General features: G+C 34.3%; 1 protein-coding gene across 1 annotated transcript in view; it reads right to left on the bottom strand.

The window, feature by feature from the left end:
• Positions 1–54: 54 nt before the first annotated feature.
• The window catches only part of LOC143236786 (uncharacterized), a 42,257-nt gene continuing 19,305 nt past the window's right edge, over positions 55–23,006 (bottom strand). The window contains exons 2-6 of the mRNA XM_076475343.1: positions 20,037–20,422; positions 11,409–11,519; positions 5,942–6,080; positions 2,998–3,107; positions 55–2,620 (exon numbers count right to left, since the gene is read on the bottom strand). Of these exons, the coding sequence (XP_076331458.1) occupies positions 2,201–2,620; positions 2,998–3,107; positions 5,942–6,080; positions 11,409–11,519; positions 20,037–20,422 (1,166 nt within the window). The 3' untranslated portion in view covers positions 55–2,200. The remainder of the gene's footprint in view (positions 2,621–2,997; positions 3,108–5,941; positions 6,081–11,408; positions 11,520–20,036; positions 20,423–23,006) is intronic.

The following is a 23,006-nucleotide window of genomic DNA, read 5'->3' as shown; positions in this document are numbered from 1 at the left end:
TGACATGATTTTTGAAAAAAAATTATTTGTTTTCTTTTCATCTTATAATTTAAATTTATTTATTTTTTCCTGTTGATTAGAAAGATCCATTTCATATACATCTCAAGAACGACTTGACTGATATTCATTAACACATTTTCAACCCTTACTTTAAGCTAAAAATTATAGAAAAAAAAAAAAAAATAAAGATTTTGATGACCAAGGATCTTACTTTTAAAGATGACATCATGGTTGCCTTTGTCAACCTCAGTATTATGGTTCTTCGTAGAGATCAAATTGTATCTAATAAATACAGTTTCTTTTCAATAAATAATAGGAGCTTTATGGCCTTTGCTTCAATGGAATAAACAAGACAATAACATTCAATAAATAAAGATTTAAGTCATTAAAATATATTGCCTTTGCCTACTACATTTGCTAAATCTAAGATAAAGTGATTTCCTGTGACAGTAAATTTCTATAGCTTTCAAACAAATATAATTTAACAAAGAACATTTTTTGGAACTTAGAGAGTATTTAGAGAAGCTAAAACATTCTCAGATCCATAGCTTGTTCGCAAGTCTCGTAAACCAGATTGCTTTGTTTGATTCTACAGGACCTCTGGGTAGTCAGTATTTAAAATCTCACAAATTATTGTTGAAACCAATTTTATTTACTTTACATTGGTGTAAATAGATTATAACCTGCTATATCCAATTCATAAAAGGGAAGAATGAAGACAGTGATAATAAAACCACTAACGGAGAAAGAAAATCAACAAGAAACAAGAAATATTTTCTTTTCTGTGAATGATAGTTACTCAGTATTTATAAACCTTTACTTAGGAACTGGCAGTAAAATTATTACAAAAATCATTGTTTTATTATAGGCAAGACTACTTGGAGCTGCATATTAATTTGAGTTGGAACATTCTCTTTTATTTACTTTGTGAAAAATGTGTAAAAACTGTAACAACAAAATAAGAAAAATTAAAATTATTTGAATAATGTCTTATTGTTCTGAAATATTTTTTTTACTTTTTATGTTATATACTTTTATAAAGTATTTAAATGAGTGCCCCTTATATTTTATTAACATTAAAATTACATAAAGAAATTTGACTAATGTATTACTTGTATTACAAAACTTTTTTACTCAAAAAAACCCAAGTGTAATTATTTTGTAAAATCATTTACCATAATCAAAACCTTACTATGTCAATACAGCAATAATAACTGAATATGAAAATATGAAATATGTTTAAATAAATAATACACCAATTATTACAACAGTTTTTACAATAATTTGCTTTCAAAAATGGAAGAGAAAACATTATTAGTAGTGTGGCCTTTGGAAGAATTTAACAGGTGGTAAAACATTATTCTTGCAAACAGCCTTGTTAATGCAAAATGATAAAATAATGTGCTGAAGGATAAATTTTTAAAGTAAAATCATGTATTAGCACAATTATTGTAAGTCTGTAGTCAATTACAACTATGGGATTTTCCCTTGTTCACTATATGTGACGTATAGTGTGTATAGATACACACACAAACAAAGATTGGGCAAAAGCAGTCAAACTGGCTGGCTTCACAGTCTTTCTGGTATAAGCAATGTAATTGAAATGTGCAGGTAAAATACATCTGTAATACACTAAATAACCTAAAAATGACACAATGGATGCACATAGTGGTCTAAAATACCTGTTGTGACCAGTTCTTTTCTAGCTAAAAAAATTAAAAAATAAATACTGGAGCATGTGTATTCAGGTAAAGAAAAATTGTAATTTGCATAAAAAATCACTAACAATAACATAATTTAAAAACAATTACAAGCACTGTTTCATTGTAGATTGTCAGAATACCCCTGATAACATAAGCTAGCTTCAAATGTTCTGGGCCATTTTACAGAACTGTTTTGAGTAAATGACACTACCAAAGCTCTCTGCATTTTGGGGATTAGGTAATTAGACTTAAGGTTTGTTTACCATGTGAACCTTAAACCACCTTGTATATGTAATGAAGAGAACAATCCATATCTAAAGTACACAAAACTGCACAAATCAGCCCAGACTGTCACAGATATAAAAACAAAAATATAAATATCTGCCTTACACCACTGCAGTTGGATAACATTTCACATGCACTAAAGAAGCTAGAATGAACTCAGTCCCTAGTCGTGGTAAAGAACTCTAAGCTTTGAAATTGCCACCACAAAATGCTCATGACCAGCTGTACTGACCAGACTGTGGTGATTGGTTGTAGCTGTTGTTACTATTACCCATGTATGGAGAGTTGTTGGCAGCATGAGCCTGAGTATAATTGATCGGGGTATTCAAGATGTTACCCAAGTGAGAAAAGTTGGGAATAGCAGCCACAGATGGCTGACCATATGCCATTTGAAGACCTCCAGTGTGAGCTGGAGTCATCTGAGCCAAAGATATTGGAGAAATGCCAGAAGGAATGTTGGGAGATGACCCTGATGGGGCTGGGCTGTCAGAGTGAGCAGCAGGTGGTGAAGCTGAAGCAGAATTTCCAGATGGAGATTGTGCTATGTCCTTACTCTCGGAGTCATTTTCTTCCTCTGATTGCATCATCATCATACTAGGCTGTTTGGCTACCTGTTGATCTGTTGCACTTTGCTGTGGATACAGAAAATGTGTAAAAGTCCATATTTTTTCTGTTACTACAAATAAATTTTCAAGATTATTATTATAGAACAAAAAGAAAGAAGGTAAGTAGCAACAGTAAGTTCATTTATGTACTGTGGCCACTAATAAATAAGTCATTAAAGTATGCAATTATCAAAGATGATACATATGCATAATAAGAAAGAACAAAAGCAGAAAATAAATTACCTAAAAAGTACAATACATATTAGGATCATTGGAGATAAATATCTTCAAATTTTTAGCATGCAGCCAAGTAACTTTTTCAACAGGGGCTATACAATCTAGTTTTAATTATTTTCTTATCATGACATTCTCATATAAAGTACAAACTAAAATCAAATCACTACCTGTCTACGATACTCTTCCATTAATTGCTCATATGCTATTTTGGCTTCATTTTGTTTTTCAACATATGGCCGTTTTTCTTCCTCAGTCATGTTTCTCCAACGTTCACCTCCTAGGACAAGAAAATAAAAACTTAATCTTCTATTAGAAAATCGACAAACCAGCAAGCTCAACATATCTATAAATATTACATGATAATGGCAGTTGATAAATGAAAACTACAATACTGCTTCATTTTAACACATTTAGTCATAATGCTTTCTTGGATATAATGCTGTGGTACCTTGATTCCTAAAAATCTTATACCACCTGCTGCATAACTCATTTCCATGTGGCTTCAGAGGCTATGCATGTAGCTCACTTTACACTATCTATTTATGTTACAGGTGAACTACTCTGCCAGCATATCTTGTGAAAAAATATTTTTATTATTCATAATATAATATTTATTTCAACAAATTTAACCTTAACTAATATAAAATATTTCCTATTTTTACATTCTGGTTACTTTTATGATAATAAATAAATGACACTAATGAAACATGAAAAGAAAGTATTAACCTGAGTCTTTTTTTTTTTATGTCAACCGTTGGTGACACTTAACCCTACTTTTTTATACTAATAGTAGTAGTGCATTAAATATTTTTTTATATTTAAGTAACTAATACACCAAAAAAATAGAGAATAATAACATGCGAAAAACAAATAATATTCCATAACTATCAAAAATTTTCTGGCTTTTTAACTATGCAACAAGAGCCATTAGGAATTCAGTTAAGCTCATCATTGTTTCCCATGGGGATAAAGATGAACTGGAAGAGAAATTAAAAATTTTATGCACAGTAAGCAGTGCAATATAAAATGTAGTTTGATAGAAGAAAAACCTTATCTTTCTATCAGTTATAAATAATACAGTGTGAACAAGAACTACTGGCAGTTTCTGAAAGAAAGGATGTCACAGGTGGACATGGCAGGAAGAATGGTTGTCTATTTCATGGCTCTGTAACCTAACAACATTGTAGGCTACAAAAATTATATGCTGCCTGAGTGAAGTTGATATTACAGTAAGTAATTTATGTTAAATTTTGTAATTTTTTTGGAGGGGGTGGCAAATAAATTAGAAAAGAGAGGATACCTAAAGAGCAAATGCCATAATTTGCATACAAGGAGAAATTATAGGGTGTTTTTTCTTCAACACTGCCTTATAAAACTTAAAGCTCATATACTTTTAAAATATGGATTATTAACTATATTTTTATTCTCTATTTATTGGCACACTATAAAAAGCAAATAGTTTAATTAGGTTTTGAATGTAACTCACCAAAACATCATAACCTGTGCAGAAGCAGATAGCCATAGCAAAAGGATTAAGATGAAAACAATCTTTCAATGATTTAGGTAAGATTTCATAAAGACATCAGTCCATAACTCAGATATGATGTCTGTTGTCTTAATTTGTAACAAGTCACAAAAAAGTGAAGTTTTTACTGAACCTGTTCATTAACCATTAAAAAAAATAGCCTCATAAGCCCCAATACTGGGGCAAACAATCTCGTTAGCATGCTTACAGTAGATCTCATCTACAGAATGTAAAACATACATACTAGATAACAACTTAGAACCTTTAGAACATATGGTATAGAATAATATATATATACAGCTGAGAAACCTTTAAGAAACAGGTAAGGGGAGCTGACTAAGAAAAGAGAAACAAAAATGAAAGCTAAAAATTCATTTAAATACTTTTTCCAGCTATCAGTGACAAACCTTTCTTTATTCAAGTTTTCACAAAAGACAAGTTAAAACTTACATTAAAATCTTTTTAAAAATTAAGAATGTTTTTTTTTAAAAACAAGAACCTTCAAGAGTTTGTAGTAAGTTCTCATTAACATCAAGAACTTGCAGTTGTTTTGATGAACTGAATTACTCTTGGAAACAAACACATACATGTGTCAGCTATGTAACCAATGCTGAAACACCTTTTGAATTTAACACAAAGCTGCACAATAGATATCTGCACTAACTGTCCCTAATTTAACAGTATAAGACTAGAGGAAAAGCAGTCATCACTACCCACTGCCTACTCTTTTACCAATGAATAGTGGGACTGACTGTCACATTATAATGCCTCCCATGGCTAAAAGGGCAAGCATGTTTGTTGTGAAGAAGATTTGAACCCATGACCCTCAGACTGTGAGTCGAGTGCCGTAACCACCTGGCCATACCGGGCCACAAATTTGTGTAAAGAATACCTATACTCATATTCTTTATGTCATTAATTATGTATTTACTTTGTAAAAAAAAGTCTTAAATAAATTACTGCCTGTCACATTTACACTGATGGTGTTGCAATCGACCAATGAGAGCTGTGAAAATGTCTGACAAACCTTGTTCAGGTTCATATTATTTTAGGTCAAAAGCCCATCATCATGTTTGTACAAATAACTTGACATAAGTTCTGGTTCAGGCAAAGGGGTTGGTTCATCACTGCTTTCCTGCACCTGCAATTAATTTCTCCCAACCCTTATTTATCAAAATAACATGACATGCACACTTTAACCTGCTTACAGAAAAGGAGTTAACTACCGGTTTTATCAAGATCCTGTACAGAGAATAAGACTTTTTTTTTCTGAAATATCAAGGTGTCCAATATTGAAATATTTATTTTGGTTGCAAATAGTAGAAAAAAGAAAGAGCCCGAAAATTTCTGCCCTTAGTAGTGCAGTGCCAACTGTTAGGAGGTGCCCATCAATTAAGAGTCTACTACTATATATACAAGAATATCTACAGATTTATATAATTTTTTGAACAACTGAAACTGTGTCACAGTTCTATGTGACTTCCTGTCAGAATAGATGTGGCTAAAAATATTAACTTTGTTGATAATTAAAAATCATATACTTTAATAATGAGAAAACAATTTCCTCTGTGCCATTTTCAACTCACCTAACTTAGCTAGAGCTGCTACACCTCCTTCAGGTTCTTTTCCAGCCATTTCTTTTCGAATATCTTTCATAAATAACATGAATGCAGTTTCTGGTCTCTTTGGTTTGTTGGCATCTCGAGCAGGCTTGTAAATAGCCATCTAAACATCAAAAAAATATTCTAGTTAATGATCTTTACTTTATTATACAAGTAATAAAGACATCAAATAGTTTTACTAAGGTACTAGTATTAGGTCTATTAAAGTTTAAAACACCAATTCTTAATCCAAATAATAAATGAATTGCTTAAATATTAATAAAGCCTAATACTAATGCCTTATGGCTTGTATGGTTGTAATTATTCTTCACCACTTTATAAATGGAACATAAATCATAACATCAGTCCATTACATATGTTAAAGCAGTGGTTCTTAACCTTGTTGGAGGTACTGAACCCCAGAAGTTTCACATTTGCATTCACTGAACCCTTCGTAATTGGAAAAATAAAATATGATTTTTTCAAATTCAAAACATAACTGGATATTTTATTAGTGCACAAAATGAACCATGCATCAGTTGCACACAATATCACTGTGTTCAAAGAACAAAACCAACAAAACATGAATTTCATACAAAAACAAAAACTCAATGAATATTTACTGCAAATCAATGTGATTTTTGCTGTTGCCTTTCAGAGACAAGTTCAGAAATGCACGGCTTCACCTTGGCAGGTGCCACTCTCATATCATTTTTGCATCAAAGTTTGTTCCTTTTCTTCGTTTTTATGTCTACCATCCTCGAAAAGGATTGCTACCAAAGATACATTGTAACAAATGATATGAGTATCTCAAGGGCTTTCTTAGCAATAAGAGGGTAAACTACGACTTGGTGACACCAAAATGTGGAGAGCATTGTTGTTCTGAAAAGTTGCTGTTGAACCTGGCTCTGCTGAAGTTCAATGATTTTGTCAAAGTATTCATCATTGACATCTGCTGTTGCAACACTAAATGTGAGTGGCTGTCTTACCCATGCTGGATATGACTGTCTGGTAGGGAAGTATCCGTCAAGAGACTTTGCAAGCTCATCTAAATGCATGGGAATTGCTTGCTTCAGTTACCCGGGTACAGAAATGTCTCCGATTTCAGACACATCTTCGATCTTACTTACACAGTCGTCCAGCAGGGGAAAGTTTGCGAAGTTATCATTCTCTGTTCGTCGTTTCCATAACATTAGCTTTTTTTTGAAAAGCCTTCAGATTTTCTTCCACTTCGATGATGTTGACTCCACCGCCCTGCATCTGTTAATTGAGAGCATTGAAGATATTAGCCATGTATGCCAAAATGTGAATGAACTCAGATCTTTCAAAGCAATCTGCATGACAATGTTGGTGCTCTCACAAAAACAGGGCTAATTCAGACCCATGACAAAAACATGATTCAGCACCTTTCCCCGGGATAACCACCGAACATTAGAATGGTACAGAAGCACCTCAAATTCAGAGCCCATTTCATTACACAGCTCTTTGAAGATGTGGTGCTTCAGGGCATTATTTCGCACAAAGTTCACACATTCCACTACAATTTTTAATACTTCTGCCAGTTTTGAAGGCAAGGTTTTTGTTGCCAATGCATGCCTGTGCAGAACACAGTGCATTACAATGATGTGTGGTGCATCGGGTTTCACCAGTGCACCAAAACAACAGTTTCATCCCAGCATGACTGGATCTCCATCCAAAACTGCAGAAACCATATCCCATGAAAGATCGTTGTCTCTGAAGTCATCAACAAATTTCTTCATGTCAGCTGCCTTAGTTGTTGTTGTAAGAGGCTTACAAAATAAAAAATCTTTTGTCTCATTGTTCTTCACATAGCTCACGAATACAACAAGGTGGCTTAGATTGGAAATGTCGGTGGTCTCGTCGAGTTGAAGGCTGAATTTTGCTGGACTTAAAATCAGATCTGCAACTACTTGAGCCAAGATGCCATTGCTCATGTCATCTATTCTGCTGCTGATGGTGTCATTTGAAAAGAGGAATTTGGGATAACTTATTTTCAGCAGCTTTTCCCAGCATGGTATTCACCATCTTCAACGCAGCTAGTTTTACGAGTGCTTCACCAATAGTGTGTGGTTTGCCCTGCTTTACGATCAAGTACACAACTTTGTACGATGGTGTGAGGATCGGTTTGTCAATGAGTACAAAGCCGAGAACAGGCAAAGTAGCCTTTTCATTGAACCTAGCTCTCTTTACCTTTAATTCAGCAAGAGTTGTATTCTTGTATTTCCCATCTCCATGCTGCTTTAAGAAGTGTTCTCTTAGTTTTGCCAGTGCTAGACTAGAATTGCTCAACTTGGCATTGCAAATCATGCATTGAGGATGCTGACTCCCATCATGTTCCATTATACACATGAATCCATATTGTATGTATTCGTCCCACCACTTTCTGTTTTTGCTCAACATAGTTAGTATGAAGGGATTGAAAGATTAGGAAAAAAATCACAAATGACGCACGATTACTACAGTCACAAGTTGACTGCTAGGCACATGAAGTTCCCTGCAGCTCAGATATTAAGGCAAAGTGATGTGACGTGATCAGCCATAGCCAATGATGGCCAAGTGGAACATGACGTCACGAATCATACGAGGTGGGGTGAATGGAACGAACACACACACAGTGTGTGTGTCTTGACCTCTGGCAAACCTCAAAGACTGACTCACCAAACCCTTGGGGTTCGATTGAACCCAGGTTAAGAACCACCATGTTATAATAAAAATCATAATGGTGCTCTGTTACAGTCACAACTTGAAAGCTAGATTAAGAATGTCTTTTTCATTACTTACATTATACCTAATTTCATTCAAAACTACATAAATTGTAACTTAGTAAGGCAAAAATAAAGTCACTGACAAAAAAAAAAACACTTATGTTTATTATAACCAAGCTTAGCTAATCTCAACTTATATGGTCACCTGAAATTTGCTTACAGTTACTAGTCTTACAGAACAATAAATGTACATGTCCACCATACAAAAGATTGAAAACAACCTATTTTTTTCATCAGTTACAGTATTCTATCTATATTCCAACTTTTTCCAATTTCAATTTATTAAGAAGTGATAAAGCCTTGCACCTTTATCACAAATACAATGCTTTGCCATAACACTCGTGCGTAACCAAAACCAAAGGAACAAGAAGTCATATTGTATGTGAATGGCTGCTAAATATATATTTCAAGTTAATCAAGCTTATACAAGGTGGTACCATGTTAAGATTACTATATTTTCTTTCTGTTCAAATGAAATACAAAAAAACCATTCAAGAAACAAACCTACCTATTACTAATACTAGCTTTTCCTGGGGCTTATTTTACAAATTGGAAAATATCTGCATATTTGCTCTTTCTTGCAGAAAGGTTACTTGTGATAGATGACTGTCTTTTCTCTTAGAAAATTAGGTAATGGCTCAGGATTAAGCTACACCTTCACTTAAGTTGTAGTGGACAAAGATCATGTAGTTAAAAAGTGATGTGTGCAACCTTATCTTGTGTTTTGTAGTATTTAAAACTAGATTTAACTTTATTTAGCATTTTTTTATTTAATTTTGAGATCTTGAGACTTTTCCTGTGATCTTAGTTCACCTTTCGAGTTGAACTTTGTAAATAGTAAATAATGCAACTTAAGAGTTTTTGTTTTCTCTCTTAACTTTGCATTTGTTTTCATTTCAAATTTCAGTTTTATTTTCTCTTACAGGGAAGCCAAACTGATGAGGCTACTCACTACAGTTTCAATATCTTTCTTTCTCTCACCAGTCCAACAAAACACAGATATACCTGCCTATGTTTTGTTTGAGTGTTTGTGAGTCTGTTATTACAGATAATTGTGCATTTTTATGCTTCAATTAGGCACACATTTCAAAACCTGGTATCCTTCAAACCTTCAGTTAGCAAGCCCTAAATGAATACTATTCAGGAAATACATGTGCTGAAGATTAAAAAAAGGAAAAAAAGCAAAGACTCACTCTCATATTGTTACTGTTTTGTATCTCATGATTTTCCCACAATTGTATTCTATTATGTCTAAGCATTTCCTCAGTTTATTGCTACAATTACACCTGACAAAATACTATCTGAAATAATTTGAAACCTGGTGGGGTGATAAAACATTCATATTTCAATGTGGTGTTCTGTTTGTAATTTTCATTAAAATTTAACATTTGTCCACATTTATATAATATTTAACACAATAACTGTTCTGAATAATTTCATCTGTTGCCAAGGGTGCTGTCATTATCAGTCATCAGAGGGAATAATGAATGCACATAAATTATTGGACCAGTGTTTTAATAAATGCTTTAATTAATAAGAAAATTTGACAGAATAACACACTCAAAATACTGTATATACCATCTTGATTGTCCACAAAAGACTTATTATAAAACCCACATCCCCACTCAGAACATTTAAGCCTAGATTGACCACTGTAAATAATGAGTGACCTACTCAGATATAAACTGATAGGGGTTTTTTAATGGCAAAAATTTCACTATTTTATACATGGCATTTATGTTTGAGATTCGTTCTACTATATTATTGCCATTTTAACTTATTCTGCAAACTGTGAAACAGTGGAAATCTAAAGCACAAAACTATATGTACTAAAAAAAAATCTTAGCATAAAATTGAACAATAACGTCTGTGTATGTGCATGTCTTTCTCTCTGTGTGTGTGTGTGAAGATGCACACTACTATACTGCCTGTATGCCAATCCACAGTAATAACACATGCTATTCAAATCTAACTGCTACCATACATTGCATTACATGTAGGCTTACTACAAATTTGTATGGACTTCATCTGGTGCACATATTTGTCAGGTGTTAGCAATTATCTCTGATATTTGACATTTCTAGTAAATCTGGTGTTATCCTGTTTGGCTTCAAACATTATAAAGAATTTACTGACACCAATACTGGTTTTAGTTTTATTCATTTGTTACATTATTACATTTTCTTTTTTTCAATACAAGGATTCATTAAAACAAAGATCATGGGATTAAACTGTAAAAAATTTGCAGTTAAGATATTAATAATGTTTATTTGATGTTTGTGATTTTTATTCTTCCTAGTACAAGGTCTCAGTCTGAGAACACACATGGGATATTTTGCAGAAGGCAGATAAAAATATTGAAACAAAGAACATTTACACCTTTGCATAGTCTTTTAGCTTTAAATTTAAAATCACAAGTACTTAATAAGTGAAAAGAGTCAAATATTACATCCAACAAAGCAGGTTATGTAAATAGCACATTATAATGTCATTAGGGATTTAACAACAAAGGAAAGAAGTGAGGAACATTATCTGAGAGTTCTTTATATTTTTTACTTCCTTAACTCTCATCTAGCATGTATCCAAAAAATTAACCACATGTAAAATAATTTAGTCACAAGATGTACATTGTGTGATTTTTAATAACACATGACAATATCACATACCTCTCTTCTGTAACGTTCTCTGTCTTTATTTGATGCATCAAGGAAAGGTTGTTTTTCTTCTTCTGACATAGAATTCCATTTGGCAGCACATTCTTTACCAAAATCTCCAATCTGAAAATGTTCAATACTTCATCTTGTAGAATACAACATAACAAAATGTATAAAGATAACTTAATATACTAAACAATAAAACTTGTAATCATTAAATGTTCTGTCCTGTATACAATTGGTTTTGTGATTAACATTCTCTTGGATTATATGATAATGCCTGATATTCCAATTTTTCTTGAATAATGGCTAATGAACTAGAAAGTTGATTAAAATGTTATTTTTTTCCATGACTGATACAAAATTTGACAGAACCTGAATAATGGTGAGACACAATTTTATTTACCATGAACACCAGCTTTAGAAAGAAAATATATATTTTGTTTTAACCTGGGGCATGATGGTGGATAGAACAAAATATGTAGCCTAGCTAACTAATGAATGAATATTTGCTATACATTTATAATTTACTATACTGAAAATGTATTTCCAATATGTACTTACCCTTTCTCACAGAAATATCTATTTCATTCAGTGCTGCTCTCTATATGCAAAATATTTTTTTGAGCAACATAAGCCTTGAGCTCCCATGTACCCCACAATCGACATGGTTCAACTGCATCTTGCACATAAGTCATCGTGCAACAACCCTTCATAAACAGGAGTGCCACACACCATCCTGATGCATGTGACTCCCTCTATTTGCTAAATATTAAGCATGTAGGACCAGATAAGAAGATCCAAGGTTTGATCACAAAGAGAATGAGAACAGCTGCTACCTTGGTGATTGATACAAGCTACCACCACCACAGAATTGTTGGAATGGTTCATGACCAGATGATTCTTGGCAAGATGAAGAAAATAATCTCAAGCACAATGTGCAGCCAAAAGCTCCAGAATGTTGTTGTCGTAATAATTATCAGCCAGAAACCACAGACCTGAAGCTTCCTTTTGATCGGCCTACACTCCCAGCCATGGGGGGAAGCAAAAGGAAATAGGATAATCCAAGACATCCCATGCAAGGTTTCAGTAGTTGTACGGAAACCACTGAAGAAACCTCATATATGCTTGACCACATCTGAAAAGCACTAGGACCTCATGAGCAGTAATCCAACTTGATTAACCTGTTCACAGGAGATGCCTCCAGATGTAACAGATTATTGTGATAGATGGACTGCCATTCAGAACAAGCTAATACAAGCCAGTTGCCAATGTAATTATGTAAGCACAGCCCCTGAGCATGCATATGTCAGGCAAAACCTTCACCACTGAACAAAAGACAAATAGGGCCAAAGGAAGCACAAAGGGCAGAGTCTGAAATTGATATACTACCTTGTGATGAATAAACCAAAGATGAGATATTTGAATATGTAGATAAGCCTTCAAAATATCTACCTTTCTCATGTACAGACCTGGAGAAAAAGCACAGGTTAGAAAATACTTCATGGTAAAGCAGAGCAGAACCAAAAATTAATTGAAGTGGGACAGATTAATCAAAGGTTGCAAGTCTCCAGTTTCCTTAGGTACCATAAATAGCCTGGAATAAAAACCTGGAGGAGGATGAGTTACAGGTTTGACAGCTTTTTAGGATAGCACATTTTGTACCACCTCAGACAGTCACTGACTGGTGGTAGTATCTTGAGGCAATGGAAATAATACATGCATTAGAGATAATGCAGGATGGGAAAATAATTTGATGACAAGCCTCTTGGATAATAAATGAATAACCCAAAGATTTGTGGCAAAATCTATTCACAGGGGAACAAAATCTGTCAACTGAGTCCCTACCAAAATTTTAATTATAACTTGCCAGGATGACTAACGGGCAGTTCAAACAGCAGCATTAGTCATCTGAAGTTAGCCCTTCCAGACCTGGTTTCGAGTTATTTGATGTTATGGCCATTTTCTAATTTCAAATCGAACTAGATGTACTTTGATTCTGAAAAGGGAATCACATTAAAAATATCTAATGCATAAATTAAAAAACTTAAATAACATTAAAAAGATTAATGGCCTTTAAAAAACTTAAAACATTTCTAAGGTGGACAATGTCACCATCACCAATAACACTGTCTAATGTCGCAGATAAACCTTTGGACAAAACATTTAAAATAATGCCATCTTTGAGAGTCATAATGATGGCAAGACAGTAAAATGTGGCTTATTGTGACCTGAGTGTTACACAACTCGTTAGTGCATCAGTCCCAGATAAAAGAAAATGATGAGTTAAAAAACTGTAATCAAGGCATAGTAGAATTAGAACTTCCTCTTTCTGATCTTTATGAAAATAAGACGGCCAAAGTCCAACAGAGGGTTTTATTTGGAAAAAACCTGTTTTCACGTTGCTCACTCCAAGTCGACTGTCAACTGGCATGGAGCCGATCCTTGAATACAGCACCATAGTTCATATATGGAACAGGTACAGCAATGATAGTACTGTAGTAGATAGATTAAGCTGTGGTATCGGCACACTTATTCCTGTGAATACCAATGTGGCCCAGTATCCAGAAAAACTGGATAGAAGTAGATGTTAAAGAGAAATGGGCCAGTCAGTTCTGAATATCTGTAAGAATGGAGCACAAACTAATGTGAAGCGATTCCAAAGCCAGTAGAGAACTAAGTGATTCAGTATAAATAGTGCAGTTTGAATACTGCTTAGCTTCTATGTGATCTAAGGCAAGAGAAATGGCATACAGTTCAGCAGTGAACACAGAAGCTGTAGAGGGGATTCTGCAAGCAACCACAACAAACCATGGTAGAGCCCACACAGTCACCTGATTTCGAACCATCTGTATAAACAGGAATGGAAAGATGGTTCAAAAGATGTTCAGCAAATAACAGACAGTATTTCCAATCAGGAGTGTCTGCTTTACTCAGATGACTTAAGGATAGGTCACATTTGGGGACTGTAAGAAGTCATGGTGGGATGGGCTGACCAGTGGATGCAGCAATGTTATCCAAGAACAGACCCAGTTCATCCAACTGCACCTGGATATGAAGGCCAAAAGAAGCAATGGCAGATCATCTGTTCTGAAAAAGTATGGCCCACTGAGGAAGGAAAACACAACCCCAGGTGGTATACTTTAGTAAAGAATGACATTTCAAGGCACATAGTAAAGACAGTTGCAAACACCAGGGGCAAAGAAGGTTCATGAGACTCTGTGTATTAGCTCTGACCTGGGGAAGTGCGGAAAGCCCCGGAGTTATTCAGTAATGGCATTTATCTTTATACTGAAAAGTGTGACACTCAAAACTCAGCTCTGAGAGACTCCAAGTTCCTGTAGAAAATAACAATAAAGTGTCGAACCCATATGGATTTGGAATCACCCACCATAAAATTTTTTTTAATAAAAATGGACAAATGGCTACATAACCCATATAAATGGAGGTCTCGCAAAATGCCATACCTCCATGTTGTCATTTGAGAAAACTTTCTCTGAATCACATTTCAAGTCGAATCAGGTGGTCCATGGTGGAGTGCTGTCGTCGGAACCCACACTGGATAGGCAAGAGGAGGTTGTTTGATTCGAGGAACCAAACAAGACAAGTATTAACCACCCTCTCTCTTACAGAAACAGCTCATCAAAGCAATTGGACAGTAGTTTGAAGGAATCTTGGGATCCTTCCCAGGCTTAGAGAAAGGTAGGACAATAGCCTGGCACCAGGCATCAGTGAAAACATTCTCCTGCCAGATCCAGTTAGAAACAATTAAAAGGATAGCAAGAGAAGCAGGAGATAAGTGGTGCAGCATTTCATAGTGTACATCATCAGGTCCAACCAATGTTCTGCCAGTTTGAGTTTCACCAGTGTAAAGGGACAATCAGCTCCAAAGAAAATAGGTGATTACTCTGATAGAGTCTTGATGGCTAAGAAGGTGGAGAAAGAAGCACAAGTGCTAGATACCCAGCAAAAGCTTTCACTTAGAGTACTGGCAATGCTCTGGGTATCAGGTACTTCCTGGACAACAGAGAGCAAGATTGAGATGGGGACAGAATTATATTGCACACTGACCTTTTAAATCTTGTCCCATATGACTTTGGAACTGGTGGTAGAAGATATGTTGACTGTGAACTTAATCCAAGAGTCCTTCTAGCTTTGATGTTTTACCCACCAAGCATATGCACAGACCTGCTAGAAAGCAATGAGGTACAAGAGTGTGGAGTGTGGGATACCTTGGAAAAGTATCCTAGGCCCATTTTTGAGCCTTCCGTGCCACGTGGCAGGCAGGATTCCACCATGGATGAGGATATTGTTGAAAACGTGTTGAGGTTTTAGGAATACGTTGAGCAGGTGCCTATATAATACTGTCAGTTATTGCTGCCTCACAGTCGTTTACTGATGGCTTACAGACGATGTCAAGATCAAGTTCTGCGAGAGTAGTGAAAGAAGGGCAGTTTGCTTGATCCAGCTTCACCTCAGGTACACTGGTCGGGTGGCATCTACAACGGCCAGTCACTCTTAAAATTTTAGGAAAATGATCACTGCTTCGTGAATTATTGTCAACCTTCTAAGAAAAATAGGAGAATAGTGAAGGGGAGCAAATGGAGATATCAATAGCAGTAAAGGACTGACTAGGTGCATGAAAATAAACAGAAGAACCAGTGTTGAAAAGGTTGTGATCAGAGAGCATACACTCTACAATACCCCTCCTATCAATATCAGCACTTTCCCAGAGGGGATGATGTCCATTAAAGTCCCCAAGGATTAAAAATGGAGACAACTACTGTTCAATAAGAGCATCAAGGTCTGACTGGTCATAGGTCTGTCCAGACAACAGGGGACACTGTTTGCAGTGATGGTATGACCCAAGGAAACACAGATGGCTAGGGCCTCCAAGTGTGTCAAGTGATTAACCAACAGTGCCACCCCTCCATGCACTCATCCATCACACAGCATGCAATTTCTATACAAAGAAAACTGCCGAGAGGTGACTGTATCAGCAAGTTTCAGAAATGTTTCCTGTAAGGAAAGACATACAGGATAGTGGGAAGCAATCAGCGTTTTGATGTCATCCAGACAGTTCCATTGCATCAAGGTGGTCATTGTTATTTATGAGTAGGCAATTTGGGTGGAGAATTTATGACCACGTCTTTTTTTATTTACTGTCTTTATTCGAGGGAGGTCTATCAATCTCCATGGATCCTGCCCTGGGTCGATTGGGCAGGTCTTTGCTGCTGGAAGAGGATTTCAGTGACTGAGAACATGAATGAATGATCATTTTACAGCTTGGTGTGGGAGAAAAAGGTGTATCCGAAGTAGTACCTGTAGCTGGAACCAAAGAAGGTGGCTCTTGGGATTTGTTGGAATGCATGTAAGGGACAAAGATGGGTGTTGAAGCTGATTCATTAACTTTTTTAACCATGGAGATCAAAAGACTTTTCATATGGTTTGAGAACGATTCTTTTGGAGGCACAGATAGATCCGTCTGCACTCCCACTGTAGTAGTGTAGTGAAGTGCAGCAGCATATGTACATGATGAAGTGGTGGACAGCAGCTCTCGAGCCTCAGGATAAGCAATGTTATGAATTGTTAAGAAAGTGACATTTGACAGCAAAACATTAGCCATAGTTATTATTCAAAACAGACCTATACTTTACAGAACTATCCAGATTTTTTAAAAACATGTGGTAGCAGTTTTCTCTCTTTAAAATAGTGTTAACAACTTCCTTTATAGTAATGCCATGGAACTCATATTAGCAATTCCTTGTCATCATCCCCATACAACTACAACTATCATTATTTATGTTAACTGCTTACACTAATATTACATGATGTAAAAGTTCTTTAATGTGGATAATTTATTAAAATTTAGTGAATTTGTGCTTAGAACTTGGCAGGAAAAATCAATAATAATCATCCACCTGTATGATTCTTTTGAAAGCTTGAGCTAGAAATTGCTAATCTAATTTACTTGGCCTAACCAATACTTATGCATCTGCACATGCTTTCACCCTATAGTTTCATTAATCTAAATCAGCCATATTTAATCTGAATGACAAACAAAATAAAAAACATTCACTTCTACCGTTAGGTGAAGCTATAGTAAAATTTCACAGTGATAGCTCACAGATGTTTGGGTAAATGTGCACAAAAAATTTGATTAAAATAGTATGATTTTGTTGAATAACTATGCACTTGTGTCTTACATATACACCAAATCTGATTCCTAACTGTAAGTTAAAGATCTATCAGTGTATCAAATTTGAAAAAAATCTATGAAATTTAAGCATGTTTTTTCTCAGAAATAACATCATCTTACTTCTTACAATCAAAACTTGAGATGTTATGTTTCAAATATTTCTTAATGGATTTCCTAGAAACATGGTACATGAAGTCAGGTTCTAGAAGAGCACATCCATTGAAAATATGTGATGATTTGTATTACACCATTCCAAGCTACAGCAAGTAAAAAAATTGCTAAACTATCAATCTTGTTAATAACACACAATGTGTTCTGCAGCACAATACACTAATATGTGTCTTGATCAAGATGAAATCATGCCATGCTATGAACATGTGCTTTTCTGACTAAGATATTGAGCAATCACATTTTTTTTCAACAATTGTTATGGTGCAAATGCCTCTTCCAAGCTGATGAAGCATGATTACAATTAACTACATTTGTCATAAGACACTACTATGAGGACTACTACATCTTTTTTTAATCTAATCTGTTAGGGATTTACAAAAATTAGAGCATACAATTAAATACAGTCATACTTCTTCCCCTTAGAGAAGACATTGCATTATTACAATTGCTGTTCTTGTAACAAATAGTTTATGTAAATAGTAGTCTTGCAGAACATGCCATCTTAAATTTGTGCAAACCATGATCTTGTGACATGTTAACATATTGTATATCAATGCACAGAGAACACACTGGACAGAGTCAACTGACTAAAACCAGATGGCATCTGGAATTGGTCAAAATTAAAATACTACATTCACACACTTATCTCAGTAAAAGCAAAAGACTGCTGATTGTTGTTTTATATCACATCGATGAAAGCAAACAATATGTGGTACCACGACTTACAATCTGTTTTTGAGCTTGATCAGCAAAAGTTGATTGTCACATTGAATGTTTACTACTAAGATGAAAAACAAACAGCATTTTTTTAGATACATATCTCCCAAGACTGGGTGCCTCCCTAGTAACTGACTGAAGTAACAACCATTGCATTGTCTGAGTGAATAATCATATTCTAGATAACTAGATAGCCAAGGCTAGACTGGAGCAAGACCAATAATCTAAATTCATCTTCAGAAAGTTGATATTTTATGAAGACACAGATTCCAGAAAGAGTCATGAAGTTGAAAACTGCTCTACAGTCCAAAAAGAGAATCATCAATGGATGAAAAATGGAGTGGCACATCCCAGAATGTATTGGAGTGACTGGGCTGCCATGAGAAAGAGAAGTAAAAAGAAAGGCAAAGACTCAAGGGTAAATAAAAGAACATATGTTCCAATGATCCTCCAGAGCTCACTGAAGGGAAAGTGTGCATGATGAATAAGAATTAGAGCTCTTAGGGAAGCAAGAGTCCCAAATGCAATAGAGAAATGCTCTGGATACCAAAATATTCAAAGCACAAATACATAATTGAGAGGGTTGACTAAAAACCTTGTGAAAAATTCACTTGCAAGAACCAAATTCCAAGTAAAGTGTAAAAATGCTTGAGAGGGAGGAGTAGAAGAGAAATATAAAGTTTATGAATATTTGAAAAATATCTGCAACCTTAATACTAAAAAAAAGTGGAATAAATTAAAAAGTCAAGTATTAAAATAATTTCACATGGCCATAGCACCCATGTATATCATAGAAACAAGTTCAATATACAGCTGAGAGAAGGAGGAGGAAAAAAAGAGACCAGCAGACGACCTTAATAAGTAATCAAACTTCATCTAAAACAAATGACCAAGGCTAGTGTTTCTTAAATCAAGCATGCACACAATCATCACACATGCCAACATCAGTATACAACAGCATAATTACATAGAATCTTCAAAGCTAAGACTGCATTCTACAGACAAATTACATCTGGTATCCAACTAAGTTATAGAAATTCTGATGGTGGTAGAAATAGTCGTAATAGAAAGAACAGAGTAATAAAGTGAACAGCACGAGTGTTAACAAGATCTAAATTATGGAAAGAAAACATAGCTTATACAAGAATCCCCAATGCTTATAAAATAATTTACCTGGAAGGCAGGAGAGTGGAGAATTATGGGTAAGTGATATATGCATAAAGGACATCCAAAATTTCAAGTCGCATTTTATTGAAGTCATGAGATCAAACTACACAATTTGAGTAAATTGCCTATTTTAGAACAAAATACACTGAATAATTGAGATGAACTGACAAATAAAGTGTGATCTACAGAAATCTTGTGCAATTACAGAAACAAGCAGCATTACAGTGTGTGTGTAATATATATATATATATACACACACACACACACACACCACTGTGGCATGCTAAAAGAAATAACAAGAAAATCAAGTGGTCTGTCAAAAAAAATACTTTGAGAACCACTGCTATAGACTAAACTTTGACGTAATATTTAGTCTCTGAACTTACCCGAGGTAACTGTCTTCCAGATTTCTTCATCTCTTCTCTATACCACTGAGTGAAATTTATGTATGCAGTGGTAGCACGTTTTGGTGCAAGCATGCCATCTTTATTCATTTTTGGCTTCTTTTTCATCTTTCCACCACCACTTCTGCCAGCTGGATAAGATGCCATTAGAGGTGCTCCATGAGGAAAATGCCGAGTACTATTGTTAACAAAAGGTGAACCTTGTAGTCCTGAACCTACCAACTGATTTGCAGCATTCATTGTTAAATTGAGTCCTGCTGGTAATATTGATAGTTGAGCCACTGAAGGATGGATACCAGATGAGGAATTTCCAGCTGATGACATAGCTGCTGCTTGATGCTGTGCCAATCCCTGAAAGTCATACTCTGCTGTAGGTAAGAAAAACAAAACAAAAAATGTCACACTTTCTAAATGCACAGCATACTGGACATATTAATCTGAAAGTTGAAAATAATGAAATCATCTTAGGTGATCCGAACAATAACTAATCACAAGAAAAGAAATAAGTATATGATATGGTCATACATACATGCACCAATTTAGCATCACTCTTAATAAGTGTGCATATTTTAAAAAATATAAATTTTTCACCAACATAACTTATAACTTATTTATAGTACAATATTGCAAGCCAAATCAACTTGTTTAAAAATATATCTCAATGCTTAAAATATTTTTTCCTTCTTCACAAATTATCATTTATTTGATTAGATCTGTTTAGAAACTGTTTGTCTGATAAAAGTGCAGAGAATGGCATAACAAAAAAAATTGTTTCACACGCAATTTTATATCTTGAGATTTATTTAAAACCTTTGTTGAATCGACTGATATTGTTCATGACTTTCTGATGCTGGTTCTTCTAATAAAATCTTATTTTATTTTCCTTGTCTTTCAACTGTAACATTATTAAGTAATTATTTTAAAAACTTTTGCACATTTTCTTTGAAAAAAAAAAACAACAAAAAATTTATAAACATTTCTGATTACATAAGCAAAAAATACTTCTTTTGTATAATGGCATTGTACTCTTAAAAGATGGTAGCAAGTAAGAAAATTTATATAATAAATAACTAGAGACTGACCAAAAACCATGGTAAGAAGATAAAAATGCAGGAGTGTAATGAGCAGGGAGAAACAGCTGCAGCTGTAGTGCTACCATAAGAGCAACTCATGTATACTTTGAAGGTGTTCTTTATGAGCAAGAGTAATTCTGATAGGAATGTACGTGTATTCTGTGCAACACTTGTATATTCATGATAAATATTTTGTTAAAACACTGTTTTTTTAGCTCTTATTTGTTACTTGTTGATGTTATTTATCATTATATTTACAGAATATATATTTTCATCAAAAACACTTCCTGATGTATTTATTTTTGGTCTTTAACTTGAGAAGTATATTTGTTCTATGCTTGTCACTTTATCAAAGATTTTTTCTCATCAAAGAATAAACAAATATGATAAAGATTGTTATCCAACAACACTGTTTGATAAAACTAATTATTTGAACATAGCTTCAGATGTAAGCAGCACATTTCAAACAAGCAACAGACTCTGTGTAATGTTGATGTCACACTTTTAAGACTTGGTCTCACTTGACCATGATCTCAGCTATATAAAGTGATAAAATCTATAATCAATATACCAGTCACTAATATTAAAACTAAAATGTTTGATTACATCCTGGGTAAGTAATTTATACTAAATGGAACATGAACAGCTAAATTAGGTACACTACCAACCAAAACAAGCTTATTATTATGGTATACTATAGCCTCTTAACCTCCCATCGGTGTTTAATTACACTAAAATGGACTGGAACAAATTCCACATGCTCTTAGATAATATTTTACCTAATCCCATCACTACCATAAACAATAAAAGTGAACTAGCAATAACACTAAGAATCAAGTTAACTAACTCCATGACAAACAAGTCTTACATAATACAACACTGGAAATTTATTCCAAAAATACACAATCTAATCCTAGAACAAAGATGCCTAAGGTTATATTTCATGAATACACAAGACCTGTCACTTAAAACACATATTAATGAAATTCATGCCCTAATTAAAAAAAAAAATCAATATTAAAGAATGACAACTGGTTACTATTCTGTAACTCCTTGGATACCAGCCATAACAATCCTAGAGAATTTTGGTAAAATTCCAATCTTTAATGAGTGAGATAAACAACATATTATTCCACCATAATCAAATTAACACCACCACCACTGCCAAAACAGACCTCTTAGCTGAATACTAAAAAGTTTCCTTTTCCAACACTGACTCTCCCCATTTTATTGTACAACTCAAACAAGAAGTTAACAATAATATATTTTACCTCCAGACCTGACCTATTTTATCTGAAATTTCAAGTTAATATAAATGTGCACACATCATTGATTGACTGTGACCTTTTCAACAGAAAAATTTCCATTGGTGAAATTAAGATAAGTATTAAATCACTAAAAATATTTACTCTGCAATATAATAGTATCCACAACATTATTTTCAAAAAATGCATCACCTCACCTTCCTTTTCACTTTCAAAACATAAAGAATATGTCTTTTTTATCAAACAATAATCACAGTAATTCCTAAATCCAATACTAATAATTTAAATCCCAATAACTTTAAACCCATCAATCTCCTCAGCTGCCTAGACAAGCTCTTGGAATGTACCACCATAAACAAATTGCTATTATTCTATGAGAATAATAATCTGATCCTGAACATACAGAACTCCTCTCATAAAGGCAGGCAAACAATAGACCACCCAACAAGATTAACAGAGACCATCAACAGAGCTTTTAATAATAATACAAACACCACCATTTTCCTTGATGTCATAAAAGCATTTGATACTGTGTGTCACAATGTTCTCAGATATCAGTTGCATGAAATGAAAGCCAATAATACAATCATTAGATTGATATATAATTTTCTTTC

Source organism: Tachypleus tridentatus, chromosome 13 (assembly GCF_004210375.1).
Source record: "Tachypleus tridentatus isolate NWPU-2018 chromosome 13, ASM421037v1, whole genome shotgun sequence".
NCBI lineage: Eukaryota > Metazoa > Arthropoda > Merostomata > Xiphosura > Limulidae > Tachypleus > Tachypleus tridentatus.
This window is presented reverse-complemented; position numbering and strand designations above follow the sequence as displayed.